Source organism: Diospyros lotus, chromosome 12 (assembly GCF_014633365.1).
Source record: "Diospyros lotus cultivar Yz01 chromosome 12, ASM1463336v1, whole genome shotgun sequence".
In the NCBI taxonomy this organism is placed as follows: Eukaryota; Viridiplantae; Streptophyta; class Magnoliopsida; order Ericales; family Ebenaceae; genus Diospyros; species Diospyros lotus.
The window spans coordinates 9,854,191-9,877,225 of record NC_068349.1 but is presented as its reverse complement, the minus strand read 5'-3'; the positions used below and the strand labels follow the sequence as shown (position 1 = coordinate 9,877,225).

Here is a 23,035-nt window from a genome sequence, read left to right as displayed (position 1 = left end):
ATCCCCGCCAATTATCTTCGAATATTTGACATCCTAGAGAATACACGTGCGAGAGAAGAAATTAAGACTCATACAATTTTCCTCTGTAAGTTCACAAACAGAAATCAAATTAAACTTGAACTGAGGCACAAACAAGACATTCTTAAGCACTAAACAGTGACTAAGCAATACAGTCCTAGCATATAATACAGAAATCCGAGAGTGGTCTAGCAGAGTAATATATGTGTTCTGAATTGGTCTTAAATGAGCAAATGAAGACTGATTGAGGCATATATGACTAGTGGCCCCATAATCCACTATCCAATACCTAGGATTATTTAGAACTGAACTATCAAAATAAAAGAAAGGTATCTGATGCTTGGTCTTGGGAAGCATCAGGTTTTGCCCGTGTCTTAGCCACGTTTAGATGAGTGTTTAGCATGCTCAACAAATGTTGATATTGTGTAGGACTCAATGTCTGCATAAAATCTCTCATAAACCTGATTACTGCTAGACAAATTGTGATGAGTCTCACAAACTTGATTAATAATAGTATTCACTTGATTAGGATGCATTTGGCTAGGGTTTCTCTGCTTGAACTTATATCTAGGAGGATACCCGTGCAACTTATAGCACTTGTCAATGGTGTGACCATGAAACCCACAATGTGTGCACAATGATCTTTCTTTCTTTGTAGACCGACCATGACCAGTTTTATGCACATCATGTTTAACATTGAATAGAATAGAATCATTTCCAATAGTCTGATTAACTACATTCCTTTGATTTTTTTCTTGAGAAATTAGAGCAAAAATTTTATTAATCAGGGGAATAGGATCCATTAATAATAATTGACCCTTGACTTAAGTGAAAGAATCATGCAACCCATTAAAAATGACATCACATACTCCATGTGATATGCTTTACTAACGCCCTAGTTCCTTCACATGAACAATTTCCACATGTACAAACATGCCTAAAATTACCAAGTTCATCCCAAATAGTTTTCAATTTGGTAAAGCAAGCACTTAACTCTGAGTTAGGTTCATTAATTCTTGCATCAGTTGAAAAATTTGAGGACCATTACTCTACTGGTCTTTTAAGGCTCTGTCTAGATATCTTGCGCTGACTCAAAGTATATGATGCTTGCAAAAATTTCGTTAGATACAGAGTTAAGTATCCAAGATATGACTATATTATGGTTCCTTATCCAAGCATTAAGTAAAGATTCATCACTTGTAGGTTTTGATATTGAGCCATTCATGAACCCTAGCTTGTTCTTCACCAACAAAGCGATCACCATCACACGGCTCTAGGAGGCGTAGTTATCTCCTGTTAATGGCTGAGACACCAAGTGTTACGCCCCACTTTTTTGAGTGTTAAATAACTTAGGAATTTCGGGAATATTTTTTTTTTCAATATAGATAATTTCCTGACAATCCTGTTCCACCTTCTCGGCATATTAAACAAGAATTAATAAGCTAAGACAAGTAATTATCATAAATGCGGAAGCTTAAAATTGAAACCCGATATGGTACATATTTGAATTCACTTAATCACATCATAAGAATCTGTACCATCATATCATTAAATACTTAAATACATGGAGACTTATCTGTACAATTTGACGATTCCTGAGAAATACATAACAATTATACATGATCATCAATATAGTATAATCTTTTAAGAACATGTCCTGAATCCTCAAGAATGAGCATATACCCGAGCAACTCACCGAAACCATTGGCCACGTCATCAATCATTCCTTTGCCACAGCTGCAAATCTTAACTGGAACGTTTGAATGTTCCAGGGGCATAACCCATTAGAAGATGAAACTTCTAGTGAGGGTTCAAAAACATATATATATATATATACATGATACAATAACGTGAACAAACATTTTCCCTAGTGTAACTTCCCTAGCTTACAAGCCCGGCACAGAATCCTAAACAGAATCTTGGCACCTCTGGTAAGATAATTCTAACGTTATCCCATCAATTGCTCTTGAAGAATTATGGCTATACTCTTAGGGTGACATCTCATTTCAATGCACAAATATCAATATGATAATAATATTGTGCCATGCAAATATCACGACTTTTCATGCAATATGACAAAATGAATCATATCTTTCATAAATATCATGCATATATTAGCAATCATATCATATAGGATAGGATAACTCACCTTTAGAGATAAATTTGAATAAACTCAAATTTCTCGAAAAACATGCATTGCCTCGACATGCGTGCCCAACCTTGATTTCTGTGCCAACTTGCACCAATCACTTTTCCTTGAGCACATAAATCATAAAAAACATATTTAATCACTAAATATCTCAATATTCCAATTTCTTTCATTTTTCCTTCATTTTCTTCCATTTTGCTTTCTAAAAATCCCAATAAATACCCTCGAGATTATTTTCTCGAATTTCTTTCTACAACAATTCATAATATCCAATGAACTTCAAAGGAAAATTACTGAATTTACTTGGATATTGCGTTTTCATGCAAAACGAGGCTGTTTGGTGTGAAAACCGAGACATCGGGAAGCCCAACTTCAAAACTTTTTGCACAAACCCTCATAAATTATTTTTCTCGATTTTTGGGACATTTTTTCAATATTTTCCAAGCACCCACACGCCCTCATGCGCTGGCGCGTGGTTTGTGCGTATGACCAACGTGTGCAGGTCAAGCGTTGGTTATCTTCCCCAACCACGACACACCAGAGATTGGAGATTCCGATGCCATTTTGTAGCCCTCTTTGAGTCGATCTAGATGGCCAAGTTTTAGCTCGAAAGGAGCACTAGAGAGCCTCTGACCAGCTGCTTGAAGTTTAGACCTAAGCGGACCGCCTTCTTCTTCGGCGAAGCTTGAAACCCTACCAAACCTCAACCAAAATGGCTCAAATTCTCCAGGATGAATCTACTCCTCATGGGCAACAAAAGCCCTTTAATTTGGTCTCCCAATTCATTCGAAAAAGCCCTCGATTTGAAGGTTTAAACTTCTAAACTTTCGGCCACTTCGTGCACTATTTATAAACGAAATCAAAGCTTGAAATGGCCTTGCTCGACCAACCCAAGGCCCTTAGAGCATCTACCTATCTTGGATCGACCTTGAATCACCCTCACCTAACCGCAAAAGCAAGTTGCAGGTGTGCGATAAACTGACCAACTTTCTGGTTTGTTTTTCTTCAACTTTTGGCCATCGCCGTGGCCTCTGTCGGTCCAGCCTTTACACAAAGGCTTCCTCGACAAGTCCTCGTGCTATCCTTGTGCTCCAGATGGCCAGTCGGCGACTGCCAGATGGGTTGATCGAATCCTATGGCCAAACTTTGCTAATTTTGCACTTTGACCCTTCTAAGTTTGGGTTTCTAGCTTTGACCCATTTTCACAGTCTCTGAACTTTTCATAATTGCTTTCAAGACCCTCAAGTCCTAAAACATCCATTTGACCCTCAAAAATTCTGAAAAAACCCTTTCTCCGGTAATTTTAAAAAACTGCACTTAGGACCGAATCTTCGTTTTGGTCCTAAACCCTTTCATTTCTTCCTGAAACCGCTGAATGATTGTTACTTATGAAAAACCAAAGCCCTCTCAAGTTTCTGTTGACTTCTCGAAAATCGCCTCTAAAGATTCAATTTTGCAGCCTAATTGACAGTTGCATTTTAACTGTACCGAAAATCGTTCCCGATCCGATTTCTTTCGATACAATAAATCCTATCTCAGAACGCTCGTTAATGCCACATCGTTTTTCTTTGGCATCTTGGCTCCAAGGCACTCCCTTCAGTTGATTCGATCATTCATACGATAATAAATTACCTTTATACTCTCAATTTATCTAAAATTTCACTTTTACTCCTAGATAATTTATTCTTGAGCCCTTTTAAAATTCTCGAGTATTACACCAAGACTAGGCTAGAGTTGTCAGAATGATATAAGAAGAAAGGACTCATTCCGTCGCCATGGATAAAAAATGGAAGAACAATTTTGCATATAAAAAATAAATGCAAGATTAACGATTTCCAGAAGAGATCGTCGATAACAATCGTTGACAACAGATCTTCAAGCAAGGAAGAAATGTTTCAGATCTAAGAAAAAAAAAAAAATCAAATCTCTCAATTTCTAAACAAAAGAGAATCAAAGAGAATACGAAAAATCAAAAAGAGAATCCGAACAAAGGAGATATTCACAACTCACGGAATCGTCGATTACAAATCTTCGTATCACAGATCTTCGATCAAAGAAGAAGCGAAGCATGCGATGGAAGATAACCTAAGACTCGACAGAAAGGAGCCCTAAGGTTCCAGAATCGCTTTGATACCATTTCGTGAACAGAGAGAGAGAGAGAGAGGGGGAGAGAGAGAGAGAATGCTTCATTGATCTCAATTTATGATCTCAGCCCTTATATAATAAACCATAGTTTCAGTAATTACAGAAATGCCATTGTACAACTAATACAGCAACTCAGCAACTAAAGCAGCAGCTAATACAACAACAAAGTATAAGTAATACACTAAAGCAACTAATACAAGTAATACAACAACTAATATTCTGTTAAGAGTAAAAAACGATTCTCCTCGTACCCCTGAAGAGACTTGTTTAACTCAAAATGAGCAAATTTACAAAATGCAGAACACCTTGCGCAACCAAAAGTCTTAGATTTACAGAGACCACATTTGACCATTCAACAACCATTTTAACGTGAGCATTACAACTTCTTCCGGCTCAAAACTAAATAAGAAAAGGAAATTTATTTAACCACCACCACCGAAAGAATTGTTACAGCTGAAATCACACAACAGCACAACAATTAACAAACCCAAACTCTTGCTGCTGCTTAGTTTTTTCTAAACAAGAAGTCTTCCCCCTTTACTGTACTGAAAACGGAACTCTTTACTCTTACAACAGCGAGACTAACCCGAGTCGGTCCCAATGAAAACAAAAAGCAATTTCCAAATATGCCGACAATAACAGAGTTGAAGGCAGCATTCTGCAATCTCGTTAAATCTTCAACGAAATTAAGAGCTCCCACATGACGACTACGGAGCCTCTGATGGTAGCAGTACTGGCCGAGCATCGTCAAGAACCCTCATTGGTTTCCAATCAGATTCTTCTCTAGGCTGTCTTAAGGCAACAAAATGAAGAGCGTCACTTTTCACCTGATAAACGTGACATGCCCAGGGATATGAATCGGGCGCTGACCAAATCTTTTGTTGTTCAAATACGGTCTCCTCGGCAAGTGATACTGCCATGCAGTACACGCAATCCAGTTCTGGCTCTGTAAAACTGGATACAGCAACACATCCAGGAGAAACAAAACCCTCTGGGGCGCGTGGGTGCCACATTGATACTGGAGTTACGTAGTCATCTGGGCAATTCCTCCAAACCTGTACACATTTCCAACGTAAGAATGCAAGTTAAAAAGAAAACTTCGAAAAGTAAACCGCAGAAAGGACAGAAAAGAAATAAACATGATAAAGATCAAGAATTTTAATTATTGTAAACCTTATAATTCTAGTTTTATAATGATTTATTTAGGATTTTCCTACTTTAGTAAGGATTTGTGAGCATATAAATAACCCAGCATTGAGGAATCATTTAAATTTGGATTTTGATGGTTTCCAAAGTGTCCAGAGTGTGGCTCCAACAACCTTATGCGGTACCCTGTTTTTACAACTTTCGCACTTCCCCCCAGGCTGGATAGTGTGTGTGTATCATATAATCTCATCCAACGAAGAGTTCCTAAGACAATTACAACTTAATGACTTGGTAAAAATATCTTCCAGTAGATCTTCTGATTTTATACCCAGCAGCCATGTCCACTCAATAGCTTGTTTAGCATGTCTATTTTACTTCTGCTCTAGATCTTGCTACCATGAACTGTTCCTCTTTCATGCAACTAGACTACCCCCCACCAAAAAAAAAAAAAATATTACAAGTGCATTTTCTATCCAAAGGACATAGTGCCAATCAACACCTGTAGAGCTCAGTTAAGCTACGGAATAATAATAGCATTCCAGTAAAGTTCCAAGGAGCTTCAATAAGTTCACCCACCAAACAAGAAGTGGCCGATCTGATAACATACGTTACTGTCCTTTGGCAACTACAAGTCAATCCACCGTATCAGTTTCCCTAACTAATAAAATATATACATCCTCTTGACATCTTTGATCTTGCAACTTGAATCATTATCAACAGCACCTATCCTAATCAAGTTATGATATGTAGCATGGCATTCATAATGTTTCATGACTTATAAAAGTCACATTGATAATACAATACATGCAAAAGAACAATGTGCAAAACTTTTCGTTGCATGTCCTTCCTGCTGCAACCCTTAACAAATAAATGATAAAATAAAGTTTCAACACTATCTTTATATGAAAAAGTTTCATGTCATGAGGTTGTCTTTTATAAGTGCTCTATCACGTAGTTAATATTGTAAAACCAAAATGTACATCATGAAAAAATGACTAGATCTTGGAACTTAAATACCAAGAAAAAATTGAAGTTTTCCTAAATCCTTAATACAAAGTCTTTGTTACTAAAATCTCATTGTCAGTGATCAGAATAAAGTGGTGTCTAAGAAAAGAATACAGTGCTGCTCCATAGTCCCACAAACTTACAACGTCAACAAAGTGCTAAATAATATATCCTATGAAATCTCTTTTTGCATGTAAGTTGGAGAAAGATGAATCAAACTGTAGCGCACCAATGCACATAAATAAGATTGCATACTAATCATGAACACTGGGAACAAATAGTTTATGTTTTCAGTTTTTGTACTCAGTTTTCGTTCTTATTTGATAATTTTGATCTCTTTTCGGAATTTCTTTATTTTATTTTATTTTTTGTATTTTTTTTCTTCTCCCTAGTCCTCCCAGCAATAAAGAACTTGCTGGAGGGGTCCCTAAGAGTTTGGCGTTGGCTGCTGTTTACAGGGAGGGGGAAGGAAATGAAACAGAAAAAAAAAAAAAAAAAAGTTAAAACATCTTTTTCTTATCTTTTTTTTTTTTTTGTTTTCATGTCATTAGAAACATTTGAAAATTTTTTGAGGAAAAAATGCAATCAAAAACCTTTTCTATTTTCATTTTCAAAAATAAGACTCCTTCAAGGAGTTGAAGACACGAATGAAAAATAGTCCACAAACCGTGGCTTTGATACCATGAACAAATACCGTAGGAGAACTCAACTTTTCTCCCTTAATCTTCCATTAGCTAGTGTTAAACTTATATACAGAAAATTCCTACAAAATTTCCTATAAAATCTCCTAGATATTCTCCTAATTTACAGCAGTGATAGTCTTTATCTAATGTACAATACAAACTTAAATTAAATAAGAATATTATCTTAAATAAAATCTGCATTATCTTGGGTCTTCTCCTTCTTGAACAAGGAGTCTTTTCCAACAGTATTGTTTATTTACTTTATTTCCTATTTTAGTTTGTTTCCTAATTTTCTGTTGACTTCTTTTAATATATTTTTGTTTCCTTTAAGAGATTTTTGTCTATTAGTTGTTTATAAATAGTCTTTTAGATTGTAATTGAAGGAAGCTTTTGATTATTGACATTGATAAATGTATTGATCTGAGTAATCTTACTCTCATGTTTTGGTTTTGTGTTCTGCATCGCTTGGATTTCACAACCAGTCTCATTTGGGAGATTAAACATAAAGAACGACTAACAGGAACAAATTCAAGTTTTTGCACTTCCAGTTGTCTATCATTTCTAACAATGATGATTTTAGATAAACTTCTGTTCAGAAATCTTCCTGTGTGGTCCATTCCCAAGTGAAATAATCTAAATTGAATTTAAAATATTTGAAAAAGATGCTAGTACAGTAGTACCATTAACATAGTCTTCTGAATTGAAACGTACCAGGTCATAACCCACTGGAAGTGCAAATAGTTTGTCACTGTTACGATACACAGAAGCAACATTTGGAGGATGGCTTCCAATATGAGCTATATCTCCAACTGAGACATACCTGAAAAATGAAATCCCCAGTTCAAGTTTCATTGATGATGCATTAAAATTGCCAGCATGTGGCTGTACAAAAGGCAAATTCTTTGAAGTTCCAAAAGTAAGACTTCACATTATGTGGAGCAAATTTCATGTCTGACCAAGAAAATATGAGAACTTCCATCACCTCGAGTATACAAATATGAGAACTTTCACAATTTTTATTGAAACAGGAAGATAATCTTCTGGGGCATCTACATTAAACTGGAAACCTATTATAAGTGTGTAAGTATATAGTAAGGTTATTTTTGTAATTAAAGTACTTAGTATACTCTTGAATATATACCTTGTCTATACATTTTAAAGAAATATAAAGATTATTTTATTCCTCTACATGGTATTAGAGCCAAAACTTAACCCTAACTCCCAGTGCTTCACGCCTGCTTTGCCGCTGTTGACTTCATTGGCGTTGCTCACCGGCTGCCATCGTCTTCACTCTTCACTGGGCTGCTCTCCTCACCACAACTCCCAGTGCTTCGTGCCTGGAGATCTGCTTTCCTCACCGACACCATTGACTTCACTGGTGCTGCTTGCCGTGCCTTCCAGTGCTCCCTGCATGCTTTTAGTGGTCTTCAGATCTGGTTGAAATTTTGCAACCCCTTGATTGACTTTGACTCGATTTCTGGTTCTCTCTTGCTGATTATCAGATTAGGGTTTGAAATCATCATCATGTCTTCATCAACTCCATAGTCTTCACCCACAACTATCTCATCAACATCAAATGTTACCATTCCCAGTTCTTGGGCACATCAGTTATTACCACAAAAAAGTTTAATGGGAACAATTATTCTGCATGGTCTACAACATCTGAAATCTGGTTTCTTGAATTCCGGTTTCTTGGGCATGGACTCCAAGATCATTTTAACACATACCATCTCCAACATTCCTGTGAACAATATCAATCTCTTTGGCAAAAGGTAGACGTGCAGTTACTTAGTCTGATATGGAAGACTGCTGAGCCCACTTTGATACCTACTTTTTGACCTCTTCCCGAGTGTAGTGCCCTATGGATTCATGCCTATGAGCTGTACATGAGTGACATGACTCGTATATATGATGTGATTGGTACTCTGTTTCGTCTTCAACATGATTTAGACATGACCACCTATCTTGGTAAGCCTTGGGCTTCCAATACTGATTTTTTATAAAATAATGCGGTTTGATGCCAATGTGAAAAAGCAACAAGAGCAACGTGATAAGATGTTTATTGTTCTTTGTCTCCATGGGGTTCAACTAGAACTTGAGCCAGTTAAAACGCAAATTCTAGGTAGTGCCTCTCTTCCACCTTTGACAGAGGTATTTGCTTGGTTATTATGAGCCTCTCCTCTCTACCTAGAGACCACTTTGCTCTTGCCACTGCCTAGACAAGTTCCCCCTCCTAGTTGGGAGGGGGGGGGGGGGGGGGGGGTGTAACTTATGTCTTGGTGGTGGTGGTCGTGGCGGACTTACTTAGCTCTAGTGTTCCTTTTGCAATCATATTGGTCATCTTTGGGAGACTTGCTATAGCGTACATGGTTGCCCATCTCAAATAGCTAACACTACCCACATTGCTATTGGTACTTACTTCAAAGGGTTAGGAGGCTATAACCCCTAGTGCTTCTTCACCAATGACTATCTCTGAGCGAGAGTCTACTTAGTTTCTTTAATTTCATGTAGCACAATAGGCCATTCCACTTGTTGCATCCCTTACTCGCAGTGGTAATCCTACTGCTTTCTTTACAAAGTCCTCATATTCTCTTGGTTCACTCTCCTCACATCTCAACACCTTGGGGTTTGTACTTATTGTTACCTTGGTTGATGTTTCTCTACCCCTTCCTAATTTACTACGGTCATTTGTTACATTTCCCACGAGGTCTTTTTTTTTTTTTTTTTTTTATGACCCAGGTGTCCGGGCTTAGCCCGAATAATCCTGGGGAGAGTGGCCTTCCCCATTGGTTCGCACTTCGAGTAAATCCAGATGTGGTCACAGCCTATACACACTCGGAGTGAACTTTCGAGAAACGACTACCCTCCTCGTGGACCCCACCTTTACGTCGTGCGGACGTGACCCCCGGAGGGGCGACAGGGTGCACCATGACCCTGCCTCCATGTGGACGACTTGCCTTCCATCCTTATTGCTGCCTTCCAACTAATGCTACCTTCTAGCAATAATTTTGCCTTCCAAGACGTCACAAGCATTCAAACCTCCGATGCTCCTGTTATCCTCATTGTGCTTTACCGCTGCGCCATGCTTGTGGGGGCTACCATGCCGTCTTTTTAATTTGCTTTTTGTTAGTCGACTAACTCATAATCGAAATTGTTCCATCACCTTTTTGTCTAATTCTATTTTTGTTCAAGATCAGAGGATCGAGCAGATGATTAGGACGTGGTATGATTCTCACGGGCTCTATTATCTGTCTTGATCTACTTCACTAGTGGCCTGCACGACTACAACTTCACTATTGCATATCCATTGTCGACTAGGGCACCCATCTCTATTTCGTCTCAAGAAGATGGTTCCCAGTTTGTTTAGTCTTCCTATTTTAGAGTGTGAGTTTTGGTGGTATATGTTGATGATATAGTTCTAATAAGTGTTGAATTATTATATTAACCACCATTTGATCTAAAAACTTAAGTTTAAACTATTAGATAGAAGGTTAACTTTATCTTTTATACTATTATTTTACTCTCAACAATAGGGAATGATGATGTTGGTATCACTAAGTTGAAAGCTCACATTCAATGACGGTTTCAAACCAAGGATTTGGGTCCCCTACAATATTTTCTTGATATTAAGGTGGCTTGAACAAAGCAGAAATTTATATTTCTCAAAAGAAGTGCACCTTGGATATGCTTGAGGAGACATACATCCTTGGATGCAAGCTTATAGAGACTCCTGGACCCAAATATCAAGTTGCTTACAGGGTAGGGGGAGCTTATTTTTGACCCTAAGCACTATCATTGATTTTTTGGCAAGATTAATTACCTCACAATCACTCATCCTGATATTTTATTTTTGTGTGGTAAGTTAGTTTCTAGGTAAAAATTCACCTTGTGATAGCCAATGGGATGATGTGATTCATATTCTTTGATATATTAAAGGTGGCCCTAATTGTGGTGTGATGCATCTAGATCATGGACACAACTAAATTATGGGATATACATAGGGTTGGATCTCCTGCAGATAGACAATCCACATTTGGATATTGTTGTATTTGTTGGTGGCAATTTAGTCTCTTGTAAGAGTACGAAACAAAGTGTTGTTGCTAGGTCCAACACAAAAACTGAACATAGGGAAATGGCAAGTGTGACAATCAGGTTGCTATGCAAATTGCTTCTAATTTTGTATTCCACAAGAGAACCAAGCATATTGAGACTGATTGCCATTTTGTTAGAGAAAAGGTGATTTTTGGGGATGATGTTACAACATTTGTATTAAGTCATTTAGAGGTCTTCATGTGATCAGTTAACTGATTTACTCACTAAGTCATTTAGAGGTACTCGTGTGAGTGACATTTGTATTAAGCTGGGCATGCTTAATATATATGCTCTAACTTGAGGGGGATTGTTGAAGTGTATAAGTATGTAGTAATGGTATTATTGTAATTAAGGTACTTAGTATACTCTTGTATATACTCCTTGTCTATACATTTTAGAGAAATATACAGATTATTTTTGTCCTCTATAATACAAAACTCCTTTTAGTTTTCTTTATATAAAGAAAAAATGAGAATGCCAATATCTGAACCTAAGATAAATCATTAAATGGTCATTACTGTGTTAAATCTAGACTGAATCAGGAATTCCATGTGTCTGCTTAAATAAAAAACTTTGGAGGGAACTGATAGCCTCCAACCAGTTAATTATCAAAGTAATTTCTGGGTTCAGCATCTTAGCAAACTATAATAAAATCTGATAAATCCAAAACTTGAGGTCAGGATCAACAGACCAAAATATTTGAGCGAGCTTCAAAGCCAGAGAGTACAGGCTTAAAATTGCAACAACACAAGTCACTGGAAAGGGGGGGGAGGAAATCTCAAAACAGAAAAAAAGGTGGTTACCCGTCAGGACAGACTGGTCTCCAAATGCTACAGATCTGAGCATCTTCCAAAACCTGAAAGAGTTGATACATGTAATTTATACATACAATAGCATCAGGCACCCTAAACCGAGAGATTAAGTGATTAGAGCAAGGCCAATAGTGATTACCTGTTTTTTGCACAAAATGCATCGACCTTTCAATTCTTGTTCACTGCTCCAGATCTTTACAAAATTTATACTATGTTTAACAAATCTCCTTTCATCAGATAAGGAGCTGGATAATAAGAGCTTTCTTGACTTGACCACGGCTTTGCTCCGGCTTTGTGGGTCCCTCTTATCAGCTTCACTCCAAGCAAAGGATACGTGTCTCTGGCTTGAAGGAACCTGCACAAGAAGCATCTGATATAGATAACATGTACGCTCTTTAACAAATAATTCTATATCCATGTACAACTCTGACCTTCAATCTCAAACTTTTCACACGAGATTGGTGTGCTTTCCACATCTTACGCACAACTGAACACATCCTGACTGCCTGTATTTCTCTTCCCTGTGTTTCATCTTCCACACTGCACTTTATGATTCTGACAAAGACGTCCGATCTCCTAAAACTTTTGAGATGGAGAAGTACGTGAGAAGGCACAGCAGATCCTGCCTTTGCCAACTCAACTGCCATAAGCTCTTCCCAGGGCACATCCCACATGATTTTACAAGGTTTTTTATCCAACTTGTCAAGGGACAGGGACTTTGCAAGCAAAGAGGACAACAAAGTCAATACAAAGAACTAGGACTTATTAAAAAACTACATAGTAGGAGTCAAAAGAAGTAACATGTGTCCAGAGCAAATATAATACACCAACCTGAAGCAGCATGACTCGTTTATTAGTGACTAGAACAATCCTTTGATAGGGCACGATAAAATGGTCTTCATAATAATCAGTCCAAGCAAATTTTGAAGGCTCTTTGAATATGTCAGTGCATCCAAAATGCCGACTTGCTTCAGCAAGGTAAAGTATCATCTAAAAACCAAAATAAAGGATGAGAAAATGCTGAACCTATACCAATGGGTCTAAAGAACTGACGAGTACAAGGAACTGATGCATGGTTCTCTTTCAAAATAGGCATTATTTTCTACCACTCAACTATTCTTGCACGAGAAGCTAAATTTAGTTCACCCTGAAGGAGAAACAAAAGTCATCTGGTCTCTGTACCATCAGATTTCAAGTATTTTTATTTATTAATTTATAAGAAAGAGTATAAATAATGGACAAACCCTGTATGAGCAAACCTGATAAACTAATTACAAGGAAAGGTCATAAAAAATAGAATTAAAAACTCTATAGAGAAGGGAGATCTCATCCACAAAAAAGGAAGGATGACTCCCTTAATGGCATACAAAGTATTGTGGCACTTTGAACAGCCATTCAGCAGGATACTCTACTACGAATCATGCTTGATACTTTTGAGGGCATTGTTTGGGTAGGATGAAGCAAAATCTAGGGGCATTACAATGGTTCTATGGTCTGGAATGGATGAGAATTTGAATTTGACAAAGGAGTAGGGTAAAAGAAGAGTTTGGCAAGAAATCGCCAAGAGACGAAAGAGGAGTTTCTCCATTGAATTCAAGAACACTATGGCAGCACTCGATTTGTGAAAAAACAAACCATAAGAGCTACAATTCCTTCTTGAATCTGCTGAAGTTCTGCACTTGCTCCAATTGTTAGTACAGCAACTTAGTTTTTAACTCGACCTTTAGTTCAACACTTATCGTTCATTTAGATAATCATCTTACCATCGAAAGGTTTCCATTTTCCGTGTACTTCTTTGCAACTTTTCTTTTAGTTCCTTCAGAATTCACTCATCTAAATGAGAATTGGGTTCAAGATTAGATTTTTAAGCCTAGGATTAAAAGATTGGGTCATTGTGAGCCAGTTATTATGCCTAAACAGAATGGGAGAGAGAAATTCATGGGAGGAGAAGAAGAGAGAAAAGAAACTGAAATATGACTTTCCTTATCCTAGAAAATGGATTCATCAGCTTTTATACTAGAATATTGGAGGGAACTCTTCAACTAATTCTTCAACTAACTACCTTTCAGCTAGCTAATTGTACAAGTAACTGACAGTTTATAACACACTGACAAATAACAAAACTACAACCAATGGTTACTGCCACCTTCTTGCAACTCCTTTCTATTACCAATGCTTCTAGCCAACTCCAAGCATTTGTACCATCATATGGGATCATGCCTTCCCATAATATAATGGGTTTATCACTAAAATACTATAACTTTTAAATAATATTACCTAAATAATATTAGGGCAAACTTACTTACCAAAACAATAGTGAGGCTGCCACCTAGGTAATATTATTTAAAAATAATATAATTAGTTAAATGCTTTCATCATTGGTACCATTACACGAATATGAGAACCAAAAAGAAAGAGAATATGGTTTGTGTAATTTGACCACATTGAAGAGTGCCCTCCAATCCATCTTAAAGCTCATTTCTAAGTTCAATACTCACCTACAAATGAAATAAAAAAATCAAATAACATTTCCAATAGTTGATAAATATGCCTGAAGTAAATGGCTATTTGACATAACACTCATATACTTCAAGAAAAGAAATCATCATTTCATTTGTGATTAGAGCTCCTATCATTTTAGAAATCCATATTGTCTATGTTGGCCAGAATTTCTTAGTTGCATGCCTCTGGTGATGGGTAATTATTGCCTCCACCTAGCAGCAGTGATTTGATTCTGGAAAAGTTGAATAGTATGATGAGGTATAACAAAATGGATTGGTTTGAGTCCATTCATAATCCAATAGTAAAACCTTAAAATAAGTTTCAGAATCTTGAGGTATGACCTTTTTTCATTTCAGAGCATGAATGATAAGCTACTCCTTTTCCAAACTTCAATCATAAACCAATACAGAGCAGGCGCTTATAGAAAATAAATAATAGTAGAAGGTAAATAAAAAACAAGGTGTGTTTACTGAATACTAAAGCATCATACTGACAAAAATGTAGACAATAATGTTTTTTTGGGGACTTTGTTTCAGATCCGCACAAGATTTGGCTTATCCAAGCATAAAATGCAGGAAAATTGTCAGCCTAATACATGGATTTTATGGAAAAGGAAGAGAAAAAGTACCTGGCCAACAGCTTCTCTTTCGCAATACTCTCTAAGTATATTATCAGCACGGATAGCCCGGGGATTTCTAATCCTCTGGAACGTGATTTTGTTATTCAAAACCTCTAAGCACCTGGTACAACTTGCCCCTATGCCATCAACAGTCAATGAGAAGAAGTCTAATGCTCCACTCACTGGTTGTACAATGATTCCAAGGAAAGCTCGTCCCAGTCCATGAGCAAACCCAAGAAGCCCATTTTGCCTGGCACTCTCCACGGGTTTTGTCACAACTCCAGACACCCCAAAAGCAACACCTTGCGCAAGAGCTTCTGTTCCTTGTATGATTCCATCACCTACACCTGTTATTCTTCTTGACCATACCTAACCCCATATTCCATTTTCAGGTTTGGATTATACTGTTGAGGTATTTAAGAAAATAAATCAGTAAATACTTACCTGCTTTGAACGTAGCTGTAGAAACTGGCCATCTGTTGAGAGTTCAGCAAATCCTTTACCAAGAGAAGCTAATGTAGAGCTTGCCATACCAAGTACATCTACTGAAAAAATTAAATGCAAAGGATTATGGATTAAATCTCTCCATATACTGTTTCCAATGGCTGGAATGACTGAGCTTTTCCGCATGAATCTATCTCTGTGCATCACGCTCCTTAAATGCACCTAAAAGAGTTGTTACATTGAGTGTGAGCATCATGCCAATTATACATGGTTTTATATCTGATATTTCTCAATTTTACTTGACAGAAATTATTGAAAAATTTCAGAGAAATAGACTGACTTCGAATTGAGAAAGAGACTGAAAAGACAGCAATATGAACATATAAATTAACTGGAAGAAGTGATAGGAATTGGATATGAAAAAGAAAAGAAAAAATGCAAACACATTAAGAGAAAGCACCAGGTAACCAGACAAAAAAATGCAAGGACTGAGGACTTGAAATTTTAAATATAAGGTTCATAAGAATGAAATCAGAACTTGACTTTCTAGTTTTAGATTCCTTTTAGGATAGGGAACTCAACTCCAGATGTACAAATTTCAGGCAAAGTATAGGATAGATACAAAAAGCCCCATATGTCATCATAAAATGATTACGGAGAGAATAATTGTATCTCCAGGCCCATATGTTCTCTGTTTTGCTTCACATATCAGTATATTTGCCACTGAAACAATTGGATGTCTATCTAACTAGGATCACGCTATTTGTACAGAAAAGGGTTCATAGAACACTTTACAGGCGCGATATATCGCGATTTTGTTCACCCCCTTCTCTTTCTCTCTCCCCGCCCGCCTCACCCTCGCCTGCTCTTGCCACTGCCTCACCTCGTCTCGCCGCTGCAACCTCACCGCCTCGCCTCCTCTCGCCACCTCGCTTGCTCTTGCCTCTACGCCTTGCCACCTTGCCTCCGCCGCCTCACCTTCTCACCGCTGCAACCTCCAACAACCGGCGACCACCCAAACCAACCAAGGATGCAGCAGGCAGTGAGGGCGAGGCGGGCGAGAGAGAGACAGAGGAGAGAGAGTGTTTTGGGTCATTTATCAGAGGGATAAATTGGTCATTTCATTATTCTATAAAGCTTTCTGTACACTGCCTTTTGTACAAATAGCATTATCCATCTAATTATTGGCTTTGCACAGATTTTGTAAGGTTAGATGAACCACGATCAGATTGGAAACTATACTATACCAACACTAGCTTTGCCTAGGTAAATCATTGCAGCAGAATTAAATTATTTTTACATGAAATCTTGTGTTAATAACTGAGTTCAAGAATTTTATTTTTTTTTTTTTTAAATTGAAGCATGAAAGGAACTGTATGATGTAAGAAATAAGCAATTTAAAGGTCTAAAATCCTTCACCAAATTATATCATGACAAGTTCAAACAATTAGGCGAAGTGAAGGGTAAAAGCTTTTATAAGCATAAAATATATAAACTATTAAAAAGCAATCATTAAAAGGAAGGATGAAAGGTCTGAACTCTTCATTGAATATGCTGAACTCTTCATGGAGAAAAAGATGTTGAACACTTCATTGAAAGATGAAAGGTATAAACTATTCATCTTCTGCCAGAAGAAGTCCAGGCATTTCTAGGAATCTGGAGTTCTCTCTCTCTCTCAAATATATATCTGATTTTATTCAGATCTTTTTAAGATCCAATAATAGATTTTTTTTTTGAGTAAGGGTTCCATACAGCAGCCACAACATATCACAAATTTGATTGCGCTCAACTATAGTTGTTGAGCTTTGTCCACAAAAATCTCTGAAGGAGTTACGCTTAGCCCTTTGCACTTAAAGTGTGCTTTTTAAAACACTAGCGTATATATATATATATATACATATATTTGTGATAGGCTTGGCCTAACATTGTCTCCTAACTGTGCCTAGAGACAGATTTCTCTTTCTGTGTAATATGCTTGATCTAACATTTTCTCCTAACTGTGCTGTTCAAGATAAACTAAACAGACTGCTTCTACTAAGGATGATTTGCCCAAAGTTGCAGTGTCTAATTTGAGGGGGAAGGTAGAGATAAGTAGTTTTGTTTGTTATTAAGTAGTTACTGTTGAATTCAGTTTGTTCGTTAGGATTTATCCATTTGTTCTTAGGATTTGTCCGCTTGTTCTTGTACAGCTGTACAAATTAGTTGTATTTTTACCTACTTGTATTTCTAACAGAATCAGTTGAGTATTCAAGTCTATATATACTCAACTGATTCTCTGTTTTTAGCAATCATGGGATTATTCTTCAGTAAATCCTAGCTTCTGTTTTCTCTCAGTTCCTTCTCTTTTCTTCATAGAAGCTCTCGTTTCAGTGGTAGAGGTGCTGGCTAAACAGCCTTTCTGTAATTACAGTTGTCACCCTGAACATTATAAGGAACCTTGTTAGGCTCTCCATGGTTGGCCTCCTAAGGCCAATCTTGCAGCCCTTGAGAGTGCAGAAGAGCAATCAGTAATGCCTGATACTTCTACTCACACCGAGAGACCAATCCCTACTTATAATATCTTTGTTGAGGAGTTGGCAGAGTATCGCCAGCAGGTGGCTAGACAGGCATCCTCTCCTGTAGTCTTTGTTGCCCAGGATTCTTCTTCTCTCACTTTGTCATCCACTAGTAACTCTAGTATGCCATTCACAAGTCTCTCTTAGTCCTAGGATCCTTGATTCTATCACTTCAGAGTATATTTCTGGTAATCAATCCTTACATTCTTACTTTGATCCATTTGTTCAACTTCCTCCTATTACTATGGTTGATGGTTGTAAAAAAAATCCCCACAGGCACAGGTCCATATAATCTCATTTCCATTTCGCCTCACTCAGTCCCTTCATTGCCATGTTATTTTTTATTTTGATTTCCTTCTTATGTAGGATGGGGAGCCTAGTCTCTTTTTCTCTTCACCATCTGGTACTTCTTCCCATCTTGATGATGTTCTTCCTGTTCCATCTTTTCATCCTCCAGTTCCTGTCCCTATTCCAGCTCCTGTTGTTCCTGCTCCTTTTTAGACTTATCATTGCCATTCTAGACCACCACATACTCCAGTGCCTTTTGTAGTAGATCCAACGCCTCCTATTGCTGATGGTGATGTTTCTTCAAACTGATGTCTTCCGACAGATGGTGCCCGAAGAAAGAAATAATTCTTCTCTTGCATTGAACTAAATATGAACTTTATAACATATACTAGAGATTCAGAGATTATATCCTAATGTCTTAGGAAATATACAACAGGAAAAGAAAGAAAAACAAGAAATTTGACACTCCCCCTCAAGTTGGTGAGTAGATATCTTTTATTTCCAGCCTACTTGTTATTTTTGAAAACTAGGCAGTTGAAAGTCCCTTAGTTAGAACATTTGCTAATTGATCACACGAAAGCACATACGGAGTGCTAATCAGCCCACTGTCAAGTTTCTCCTTTATAAAATGTTTGTCAATCTATATGTGCTCAATTCTATCATGTTGGACTGGATTGTAGGCAATGCTAATGGCTGATTTGTTATCATAATACAACTTCATAGGTCCACTTCATTTAATCCTCAAATCATTTAGCAGTAACAACTCAAAAATTCCACGAGTCATCATAAATTCAACTTCAACACTTGATCTAGCAACCACAGATTGCTTCTTCCTCCTCCATGTCACAAGATTGCCTCCTCGGAACATGCAATAACCTATAGTAGGCCTTTTATCAACGGGTGATCCTACATAGTCTACATCTGTATAAACTTCTAGGGCTAGCTCACCACCTATTTGGATTAACACTCATTTCCCAGGTGTAGCTTTGAGATAGATATTGAAGTATTCTTTGAACAGCTTGTGGATGCTTCTCCCTAGGATTATGCATGAACTGACTTACTACACTGACATCATAGACTATATCTGGCCTTGTGTGTGATAGATAAATTAGTTTCCCAACCAGTATTTGGTAGCTCCCTTTATCCAAAACACTACCGGTTTCTTCTTTGCCTAAGTTGTGATTTTGTTCAATAGGAACATTTGTTGATTTGCTGCCAAGTTTATAGTCTCCTTAGAGTAAATCTAAAACATACTTCCTTTGAGAAATAAAGATTCCTAGTTTGGACCAAGCAACTACAATCCCAAGAAAATATTTCAATTTTCCCAACTCCTTAATCTCAAATTCACGGGCCAAGCAATCTCTAAGTTTCAGTTTCATCATTTCCAATTACAATTATATCGTCAACATAAACAAGTAAGGCAGTAACCTTACCTCTCTTGGTATGTTTGATAAGCATCATATGATCCACTTGACTTTGCTTATATCCCATTTGCGGCTGTGAATCTCCCAAACCATGCCATAGGTGATTGCTTCAACCCATGTAGTGCTTTCTATAGCTAGCACACCTTCCCTAAGTCGTCCTCATCCCATGCTTGGAACTTAGGGTCATCACTGCTTGGACTAGTCCCATCTAAGTGGCAAATTTTCCCTTTTCTCTTAAAGAGCGTCATCATGATCTGCGACCATTGCAGATAATTCTTCCTATTCAAGCAATAAATGGCATTGATGCTTTGAAGCTCTCCACTTGAACCAGTTGATGGGACATCAGGAACAACTCTAGGATTGGATGTCATGTTCTCAGAAGTCTCAGACATATTCTCATCGAATAATTAGAAAATAATAAAGGAGATTGAAGGGAACAAGAACAAGTTAGAATAGTGGTTAGCAAAGAAAGGTCGACATGACAGGATTTCAGCAAGCACAAAGAATAGATGCGATAAAGGTCAACAAGAAACAACACAAAGGGTTACAGTTCTCTGAGTTGCTCTGATACCATAAAGAAAGAAATAATTCTTCTCTTGTATTCAACTTAATATATCCTTTACAATATATACTAGAGATTGGGAGATTATATTGTAATATCTTAAGAAATATACAACAGGGAAAGAAAGATAAACAAGAAATCTCCAACAATAGGAAGAGAACATATTTAGGAAAGGAGACATTAGGAAAGAAGCCATATTTAGGAAAGGAGACATTAGGAGAGGAGCCACATTTAGGAAATGAGACATATTTAGGAATAAATTCACAATCTTTGATAGTGCCATTGTTTCGTCTCCCTTTGGTTTTGCCCAAGCTCCTATACATCAAGGTACAAGTTCCACTTAGAACCCTTATCCCATTTATACTTTTGTGAGCTATTTTCATTTGTCACCTGTCCATTTTGCTTTTGTTTTTGCTCTTCTTCAGTTTCTATTCCTGAGACAAATGCAAAGGCTCTTTCTCATCTTGGGTGGCAGGATGCTGCTAACGAGACATGGGATCTTACACCTCTTGGGAAGTCTATTGTTGGTTGTTGATAAGTGTTTACTATTAAGGTTAGTTTTGATGGCACAATTGATCATCTAAAGGCTCAGTTGGTTGCTAAGGGCCATACTCACATTTTTGAGTTAAATTATGGTGATACATTCTCTTCAGTGGCTAAGATTGCTTCTGTTCATGTCTTTCTTGTGATAGTTGCTATTTAATAGTGGCCTTTTACCAACTAAATATTAAGAATGCTTTTCTTCATGGCAACCTCCAGGAGGAGGTGCATATGGAGCAACCTCCTAGGTTTGTTGCTTAAGGGGAGTCTAAACTGGTGTGGCTTGAAGAAGTCCTTGTATAGCTTGAAGCAGTTTCCTCAGTGTTGGTTTGGTCACTTTTTATCATATAGTCCTTTTCCATGACTAGAAGTGAAGCTATCATTCGGTTTTCTATAGCCATTCTACTAATCGAGTTATATACTTGGTGGTGTGTATAGATGATATTGTTATTACTGTCTTGAATCAAGACTGTGATTATGTGTGTGATTGCTCAAATATTTTATAGATTCAAAGGCTATAGCAATCCCACAATCTATGGGATTGATTATTATCAATCTTAATTGTTGGGATTGATTGATTGATGTAAATTAGTAATTGATGTAATTAGGGTTCCTTCTTTTTTCCCCCTTAGTTATAGGGATTTGATTGATTTCTTTCTCCTGTATATATTGTAATCAAGTGGAAGTGGAAAATATACAAAGTTTTCAATTTTCTTCTACATGGTATTAGAGCTCAAGAAATCCTAGGACTCTTATTTTCGAGCCTTCATCGTCGACTATTCTTCTACTGTCTCTGATATCCTATCACTAACCTTCATTATTGCCCAACCTTACCCGCTACTACAGCCATCACAAGTAGCATTCATTACTGCAATAGTACATTATTTCCCATTCCTCCCTTGGCTCTTCCCATTAACCGAAGATGTCAGCCACCACTGATGAAGTTAGTTCCCATGATAAGAAGGGAAACACTGGCACCCATGCTGCTTTAGTCGTCAGGAGAACCGTAGTAAATCAATGCTGCTGACCAGTTGGATGAAAGGAATTATCTTAAATGGTCCTAGTTGATTCGAACCAATTTGAAAGGGAAGGGGAAGATTAACCATATTATAGGAACTAGACCAAAGAAGGGAGATCCAGCCTATGCAACATGGGATGAAGAAGATTCTATGATCATTGCATGGCTGTGGAGTTCCATGGCTCCTGAAATCAACAATACCTGCATGTTTTTGTCAACAACAAAGGAGGTTTGGGAGTCTATCTAACAAACCTACTCGAAGGTGAAGGATGCAGCCCAGATCTACGAGTTGAAGACCAAAATAGTTGCAGCAAAGCAAGATAATAGAACTGTCACCGAGTATGCCAATTTCCTAAATGGACTATGGAAAGAAATGGATCGCTACAAGGTAATTGTGATGAAGAACAGTGATGATGCAACCACCTTGAAGGCTTTTATAGACAAAGATCGCACCTACAATTTTCTTACAGGCCTAAATGTGGAGTATGATCAGGTGAGGGTTCAAATCCTAGGCAAAGATGACTTACCTTCCCTTAATGAAGTGATTTCAATTATTATAGCTGAGGAAAGCAAGAGGGGTGTCATGTTGGACCCCAAACCAATTGAGGCCTCAGTAATAGTGACAAAAGGAGGAGGAAATCGTGGGTTTAAGAAGGGCTAACTGCTTGGAGAAAATGGAAAAACAAGTCTCAAATCCATGGGCAATGACAACTATGAGAATATGTGATGTACTTTCTGTAAGAAACCACAACATACTAGGAAGATGTGCTGGAAGCTACATGGAAAGCCACCAAGTAAGGAATGGGCAAAACATCAGCATAGGAGCCATGGGCAAGTTAATATGGCAACTCCACAGGAGGGAAAACAGTCCCATGAACTTGAATTCAACAAGGAAGAGATTGAAAGGCTATAGTACTTTTTAAGTACCCTTGAGGCATCATCCTTTTCAGGTACATGCTCACTGCAACAATTAGGTAAAACCCCAATTTCACATGCTTTAAATGCCTTTGAAACATCCTTAAAGACTCATGGA

At 37.6% G+C, this 23,035-nt stretch overlaps 1 protein-coding gene across 3 annotated transcripts in view; it reads right to left on the bottom strand.

Moving 5' to 3' along the window:
- Positions 1-4,512: 4,512 nt before the first annotated feature.
- The window catches only part of LOC127814276 (uncharacterized), a 174,586-nt gene continuing 156,063 nt past the window's right edge, over positions 4,513-23,035 (bottom strand). For all 3 annotated transcript variants that reach the window (XM_052355686.1, XM_052355687.1, XM_052355688.1), the window contains 8 exons: positions 15,616-15,837; positions 15,181-15,540; positions 12,882-13,040; positions 12,482-12,766; positions 12,190-12,405; positions 12,042-12,094; positions 7,858-7,966; positions 4,513-5,367 (listed from right to left, as the gene is read on the bottom strand). In XM_052355686.1, the coding sequence (XP_052211646.1) occupies positions 5,020-5,367; positions 7,858-7,966; positions 12,042-12,094; positions 12,190-12,405; positions 12,482-12,766; positions 12,882-13,040; positions 15,181-15,540; positions 15,616-15,837 (1,752 nt within the window). In that variant the 3' untranslated portion in view covers positions 4,513-5,019. The remainder of the gene's footprint in view (positions 5,368-7,857; positions 7,967-12,041; positions 12,095-12,189; positions 12,406-12,481; positions 12,767-12,881; positions 13,041-15,180; positions 15,541-15,615; positions 15,838-23,035) is intronic.